This window comes from Ovis canadensis, chromosome 16, assembly GCF_042477335.2.
Source record: "Ovis canadensis isolate MfBH-ARS-UI-01 breed Bighorn chromosome 16, ARS-UI_OviCan_v2, whole genome shotgun sequence".
In the NCBI taxonomy this organism is placed as follows: Eukaryota; Metazoa; Chordata; class Mammalia; order Artiodactyla; family Bovidae; genus Ovis; species Ovis canadensis.
In genome coordinates, this window is record NC_091260.1 from 19,759,090 (window position 1) to 19,767,097 (window position 8,008).

Genomic DNA, 8,008 nt, shown 5'->3' on the forward strand with positions numbered 1-8,008 from the left:
CCACCCTCTCCCTCTAGGTTTTCGGATCCCTTGGCTTTATAGTGCTACTGGGTTTTACTTTCTAGGTAACCTCTTTCTGGAGTTTGGTTTGGTTTCATGCATTTGGTTTTTGACTGTTCTGTTTCCTGTTGTGTTTTTTTTTTTTTTTCCTTTTTCCCCTGTGTTTGTGGACATTCTAGAAGACTCAGTTCTTGACCTTCTGCCCTTTTGTTCATTTTTTTTTTTTTTAATGCATCTAGTCTTATGACAGAAGGATTGTCTCTGTAGGGGTGACCAGTAACTCTAGACTTTGAATATTGATCTAGACTATGATTTCATAGTATTACCTGCCTTCTGAGTATTTCTATTTAGACAGATGTCTTTTATCATCTTAAATTTAATCTCTGTTCTTGCCTACCACTTCTCTACTGAGCTGCTTTTCCTGTTTCCTATTTTTCATTCTATTCCCAAACCTAAAACTTGAAGGACATGAGTTTTTCTCTTTTGTTTCTCTCTTGTAGTTACTCACCAAAATTCAATTTTTTTACCAAAACTTTTGCTGTATCTTTCTCATTTTCATCTTTTTAACATTTCTTCTACCCTAGCTGGTCCTTTTGTGAGTTTTATTTTAATTACCTTCTGTGTGCAGTTTATTCTTTATACTCTGGCCAGATTAGTTTTCCTCTTTTTTTTTAACCTATGTGGTTTTTTAAATTAATTGATTAATTTGTCTGTACTGGGTCTTAGTTGTGGCATGTGCTACCTTTAGTTGAGGTATGTGGGATCTGATTCCCTGACCCCCAGATCAAACCTGGGCTCCTGCATTGGGAGCACTGAATCTTAGCCATTGGACCACCAAGGAATTCCCCAGATTAACTTCTCTAAGTCTCTGATTTAAATATCCCTTAGGAAAATATTCATTATATGATTGCAGGGATTCTATACAATCCAGCCAAGTCTATTTTTAAAAATTCGAGTGTATCAGTATTCTAATTTTTAAATATAAAATGATCTCTAATTTTTAGAATGTCACTAGCATTAATTAGAAATGTTAAACATTAATGGAAGTCTTGTAAATTGATTAAACATCAGAGGAAGAGTTTCAGAAATTGGAAACCTTGTGTTACCAAATCACTTTTGCATATTTTAATGTGATTTAAGGGGCAGGATTGTTCGGGACAACCCTTTATTAACTGTACAGTGAGCTCACTGAGGTCGGGGACTCTCTTCTCCCAGCAAGAAGCTTTACCCAAACTCAACCTGCCACAAATCTGGTAGCGCTTCCTTCCCAGGCATGCTGAACTGTGACTTCCTCAGACCGCAGAGATTCCAACTACTGAACAGATGATGTTCTGTAAAGAGCCAGCACCAAATTTAGATTTTTCTCTTGTAACTTTTTACCGAAAAGGTTCTTCCTGTGACTGCCCTGTAAGGAGGAAGAGGAAGAAGGCGGTAGGGTCTCTTCACTGCATCATTCTCCATGAACACAGAGGGAAATCGGGCTGCTTAGGGGTTCTGTTCTCTTCCTGACTCTGCTGTTCCTTAACCTATGCCCAGTGATGCAGTAGACTGTATCTTGGGTCCTGGTGCCTGATAGGGAGGTGCTGAGAATGGACCCACGTTGCATGACAAGTAAGGTAATCTGTTATTTTGTCCGTTTTTTTTTTTTTTTTGCTCAATTTTGTAGGAATCTGCATTAGAGCCTATGAATGGTGAGATAATAGATGATACTCTTAAGACTTCACTCGTAACAGAAGAGGAGGACTCCACTAGTGAAGTTTTAGATGAAGAATTAAAATTGCAGTCTTTTAATTCCAATGAAGACTCTACGAATCTTGCTCCACTGGTGGTAGACTCTTCACAACCCCTTGAGGGTGTTGCACAGGAGAAGGTAATAGAAAAATAACCTAACTTTTTATAGTTACAGTGTTCAGCCTTGGTGACTCAGGTGGGGCAGTGTAGGATATATATTTTCCTCTATTTTAATGTGTACAGTCCTTTACGAAAAATAAATTATACCACATTGGATATTTTGAGCAGATGTGATCAGTAATATAAATTCAAATCTTTGTAACTTCATTCATATCTGACTTATGGTAACAAAATGAGTTTTACTTTGTAAATTTAGGAAATGCTTAGGAAAATGGATAAAGCATTATTTACCTAAATACTTGAAGAAGGAAATGGCAACCCACTCCAGTATTCTTGCCTGGAGAATTCCATGAACAGCCCCCCATGGAGGGCTACAGTCCATGCGGTCATAAAGAGTCAGACACGACTGAGTAACACACCTAAATATTATTCACCAGGTGGCGCTAGTGGTAAAGAACCTCCTGCCAGTGCAGGAGACATGAGAGACTTGGGTGACTCTTTCCCGATCTCTGGGACAGGAAGCTGCCCTAGAGACGGGAATGGCAACCCACTCTAGGATTCTTGCCTGGAGAATCCCATGGACAGAGGAGCCTGGTGGATCTACAGTACATAGGGTCACAAAGAGTCGGACACAACTAAAGCGACTTAGCAGGCATTCACGCAAATATTTGAATTACCTATTGCTGGTCTGGAGAAGGCAGTGGCACGCCACTCCAGTACTCTTGCCTGGAAAATCCCATGGATGGAGGGAGCCTGGAAAGCTGCAGTCCATGGGGTCGCTGAGGGTCGGACACAACTGAGCAACTTCACTTTCACTTTTCACTTTCATGCATTGGAGAAGGAAATGGCAACTCACTCCAGTATTCTTGCCTGGAGAATCCCAGGGATGGGGGAGCCTGGCTGGCTGCCATCTGTGGGGTCGCACAGAGTCAGACACGACTGAAGCGACTTAGCAGCATTGCTGGTCTATGACCAGTACAGTCATTTCATTTGTTTTAATTAGAGATATTGATTAGTGGGGAAAAGTTGATATAATATTTTAAAGAAATATTTTTATTGAAATAGTTGATGTACAGCATTAATTTCATGTGTACCAAATAGTGATTTGATTTTGCATACGTTGTGTGTGTGTGTGTGTGTGTGTGTGTAATACTCCAGTGCGCGTGTGTGTGTGTGCTCGCGCCACATCTGAAAGGACATTTAGTTTCTAGTTTTGAATATCCAATTTAAGTCCAAAAAACTCTTATATAGCATTATTTTATTGGTGTCTCATGTACCTGAGTAGAATTTTCACTGCCTTCCCTCCTGCTAAGTCCATTCAGTCGTGTCCGACTCTTTGAGACCCTGTGGACCGTAGCCCAATGGGCTCCTTTGATCATGGGATTCTCCAGGCAGGCATACTGGAGTGGGTTGCCAGGCCCTCTTGCAGGAGAGCTTCCTGACCCAGGGATCGAACCCGCATCTCTTTCATCTCCTGCACAAGCTGGTGGGTTCTTCACGGCTAGCGCCACCTGGGAAACCCCACCTATCAGCTGATATTCAAACCCAGTGGGTAGCACAGTGCCAAGTACCAGGATTCTTGGTTCTGGTTCTGGCTCCAGTAACTAAACACTTGAGTTGATTCATGGTTTTGAAGAATCTTGAGGGAAAGTTTAAGAGCCTTAAGTACTTTTTGAGGTAAAATCATTACTTTTATTGCATCTTTAAAGCAAGCACTTAATGAATCCAAATTATCATGTAATACAGTTTTTAAGAAATCGAGCTGTATTCAGAGAATATGTGCACATGATTGACAAAAGTAGTGAGTCCTGAATTCTTTAAAATGTGGTTCAGGGTCATTGCATAGCAGTGCCTAAGAATAATTTTTGTAAGAACTTTATTAAAAAAGATGTTCACTGGATTTTTTTGTGTTTAGACTTCACATGCAACTGACTCAGAAATGTTGCTGGATGAAGGTCCATCTGATGACAAGGGGCACACCGAAGAGAAGCTGCCTCCGGTTTCAAAAAAGAAGGCACATTTTGGGAGTTCAGACAATGTGGCTACTATCCCAAATGAAGAACGGTCAGACAGCGCTTTTCCAAACTCTGTGATTGCTGAATTTTCTGAGGAATCGATCCCTGAAAATGTGTCACCCAACACTACTGCCTCATTGGAAGACCAGGGTGAGGAGGGGCTCGCCGAGCCCCAGGAATCATCTGCAGCTCTGCCTCAGAGCTCTCTGGTAGAGGTTGAACTTGAAGATGTGCCGTTTTCACAGAATGCAGGACAGAAGAACCTGTCAGAGGAGCAGTCTGAAGCATCTTCTGAGCAACTGGATCAGTTGACACAATCAACAGAGAAGACTGTGGACAGCAGCTCCGAGGAGATAGAGGTGGAAGTGCCTGTGGTTGACAGGAGGAATTTAAGAAGAAAGGCCAAAGGGCACAAAGGACCTGCAAAGAAGAAAGCCAAGCTGACCTGAATGAGGAAGAAATGCAGATGATAAAACCTCTTCTTTGTAAAAAAATTGTTGTTTTTAAAATACGGTGATTAATAAATAGCATGGGGCACAGGACAAAAATTCCAAATTTTCAAGTTGAACTTATTTATGATGCTGCTTTTCCCTCCCCGGTAGATCCTAGGGTTCACTGTTCTTTTTAATTTTTCAGGCTATTTTTGTGTAAATACAATTTTTTTAATTTCTATTAATCATTTTTCGATTTTGGGAAACCAGATCATACTATATTTTCTTTAGCATTTGGAGATATCTGACCATTATTATTTCAGAAAATAGAAATTTAAAAATTATGAAAGTAGTAGGGCTTCCATCAATTGTAAGGATCACAGACATCTTTTATACTAAGGGTTTTAATAGTAATCTTGGTGAAGGTTCTAGAGGTTTTATTTTAAATTTCAAAACTAATCACCATTTTTTAAAATGTAGGCGTGCTTAAACAAAAATGTCAGTAAATTAGGGTTAAAGTAACTTCAATTAAAGGAGAGCACAAATTCAGAAATTTATGGTGAAAGGTTTACAAAGGTGGTATTTTTGACCTCTTAGTTCTTAGTTGCCGGTGCAGTTTCTTCCTTTGACTTGTCTGTGGACAAATACAAACATAGTCTGTTTCCACTTCCCTCTTGGTAACATCTGATGTTAACAGTACTACTCGGGATTTAACTCTAGTGTGTAGGCACTAGCATAATTATTTCAAATTTCTTCTGAAGCTGGGGGTTGTATTTTTGTTCTCACCCGATTAACATGTATACTTCAGAAGTATGAGAACCCTTCCTAAAGGGTTCTCCTTAATCCTGACACTGCCTTTATTCTAGAATCTTGTTTATATTCCCCTCAGCTTTTGTCCACTTCCCTAACTGACGGAGTGATTCCTGTCAAAAGATCTCTCTGCCTGCCTACCAGCTTGTGCCCTTGGCTGCCATTTTTGGTAAGTTTAGAACTGCGCCCCAGCCTTAGGCCTAGATGGCAGGAGTAAGTGGCCCTAGGAGCCATAGTTGCAAGAGTGAGTCCCTTTGAGCTTGCTCACCCTTTATTTGTTCTGTGCAGAGAAGTTACAGGCTAGCCTGTGTGTACATTGTATTGCCACAGCAAAGGCCTTTGCCTGGGAAAACTAAAAACAAAAAATTTAAAAACACACCCTCAATTGTTTATTTTTGTATAGTAATTTATTTAAAAGTGAACAAAATGGTCATTCAGATCCAAAGAGAATCTTAAAACAGTCCTATTCTTTGAAAGTATTATGTGTCCTCAAATTTTCATTCAAGTTTGAGAATGCTTTGAGACCATTTAGATTGTTTTTAAAACCGCTTGGTCCTTACATGAAAAAAAAAATTTGTTATGATTTTGTGTCATTATTTGAGGTGTCAGGGATTGATGTTGAAGGTTTATTTAGTCTATAGTCAGGTGACACTGAATTTTATTTTGGGCTGTTGGCATTTTAGGAAGATTTAAAGTTGAGGTAAAATCTTTAGTAGGCAAAATAGCAAACCCTCCTTATTCATGTAAAAATTTGAATACTGTGTCCCCTCCATTTTCTTTATGGTCAGAGTTAGCCCAGATTACTCCATTCTAAATGAAAATTAAGCACTTTGGCCATTTGTTTTCTTAACAAATGCTAGTCAAGTGAAAGAATAAGTGACTAGTACTAGTGTATGTATTGAATGTTTATGCTAGTTTATACATTTTGTGAGAAATTTTTGTTAATGCCACAGTTAGGGAAATAAATTCAGTAAATTGTTAAACCTTTCCATTTTTAATTTCTTAAAACAGATTTAAAAACCTAACATTTACTTTTTTTTAACTTGGATTCTTCATTGTTCTTTAAAATACTTTTCTTTAACAAGATGTAGTTTAAGACTGAGCTCACTGACATTTTTTTGATGTGTGAATATAGTTGCTGAGTTTACAGGAAAGAAATGGATATTCATACGTGATCACTAAGGACTCGCTGTATAAATTTATACTTAAACTTGTTTGGTTTATTCTTAAACCATAAGCGCACTTTAATCAAGTTTCAAAATTTTTGTTCACACAAGAAAAATTTTGTCACATATTTATCTCTGACAGAAAATGTTATTTTGGAGTTTATAGATAGCAGAGGGAAACAAGTTAAGTCATATGGAAAAAAATCTAACTCACAGGGAGAAAACCTAACTTTCATGTTCAGTAACAATGAGTTCTATGCTCAGTGAGTATAGAATTGATAACAAAATTTATCCTGAGTTAGGACTCTAAATAAAACTTAATCAGATTACTTGTAGTTTTTGCAAAAGGCATTAGAAAAACAGAATTACAGAGGACCGAAATCTGATTTCAACCAGGTAGTTGAGTGTCCAGTCACATTCTTATAGTTCTTCGTGAACTGCTTTTTTCTGTTTAGAAGTCTTATGTGTGGAGTTCACTGCAGTTTGTGTAAATACATATATATTTCCTTGTGTAATATAAAGCAGACAGTTATTAGAAACATTTTAGTCCTACTTTCAAGTTTATTAAATTGCTAGACATCACAGAAATATATTTAAGAATTTATTATAAAGTTCCTCTATAACTTTTAAGAGAGAGGGTCTATTATGATTTTTTTATAAAATCAAAAATAGCATGACAGAATGTCAATCTTCTACTACTTAAAATGTGTCTATATTCATGGTGTTTCCACTCAGTGCAGAGAATTATCATGGCAAGCATAAAAGCTACTAGTGATCAATGGTTCACTTTTAGCTGACCACCAGAACACCACCTAAAATGGTTTCAGCGACTTTAGAAAAATATTTTGAAGGTTTATGACTGCATCAAGTTGAGCGTTTATCTGGTACCTGAATATCTGCTCTTACATTCTGCTTTACCCTTAGGGATTACCTTCTAAGGTTTGGTCACACCAGCAAACTGAGACAGATCTTAATGTAAATAAAGAATTTATACTAACATTACTCATCTGTATAACAGTATTTTAGAAATTTCTGCCTTGTTTGTCCACTAGTAGCAATACTGTGTTTAAAGTGTTAATCTAGTCTTTCATGGGTGTGATTAGTTGCAATGTTTATGCTTCTGTTCACATACTTAGTATCAAGCTTTATTTGTACAAGATAGTTAACTTGCTTATTTTTGCTTGTGAAAAATAAGCAAACCTCAGCTCTGTATCCAGTGCTTACCTTTAGTTTATTTCGTTTCACCCTCCAAAACTTGTCATTCACTCATTCCCCATTTCTATTAGTGGCAAAATCATTTGTTAAAATCTGATTGTAAGGTAGGTTCCTCTTAGGTTATCCTGAAGTAAACTGTATCATACTGGATAGTCATTCCCAAGGAACTAGCCTTTCTTTTCCTACGTGTTTGTGTGTTCCAGAACTTCTACCTGTTTATAGAACTTAAGAAAGATGTTACATTATTCAAAATAGCAAGACTTACACAAGTACTTATGTTTGTTTTCTTGGTAGTTTTTTTTCTTTTTTTCAATTTTAACAGTAGTAATTAAACCTATATTTTGTGATTGTCTATGTTTTGAAATTCCTTCCCCTTTCCCTAATTTCATTGGTGAAGATGTGTTTAGATACTGGATTTGTTTACACTGATTTTGTTAAAGCCACAATTAATCACATTGGTTGTACTTTCAAGACAGACTTTAAAAAAAAATAAACAATTGAAAACAATTAACGTGATTAT

The 8,008-nt window shown here is 37.4% G+C and overlaps 1 protein-coding gene across 2 annotated transcripts in view; it reads left to right on the forward strand.

Annotated features, from left to right (window-relative positions):
- FAM169A (family with sequence similarity 169 member A) overlaps positions 1-7,995 on the forward strand; it is a 67,851-nt gene extending 59,856 nt beyond the window's left edge. For both annotated transcript variants that reach the window (XM_069555728.1, XM_069555729.1), the window contains exons 12-13: positions 1,667-1,870; positions 3,767-7,995. In XM_069555728.1, the coding sequence (XP_069411829.1) occupies positions 1,667-1,870; positions 3,767-4,315 (753 nt within the window). In that variant the 3' untranslated portion in view covers positions 4,316-7,995. The remainder of the gene's footprint in view (positions 1-1,666; positions 1,871-3,766) is intronic.
- Positions 7,996-8,008: the final 13 nt, after the last annotated feature.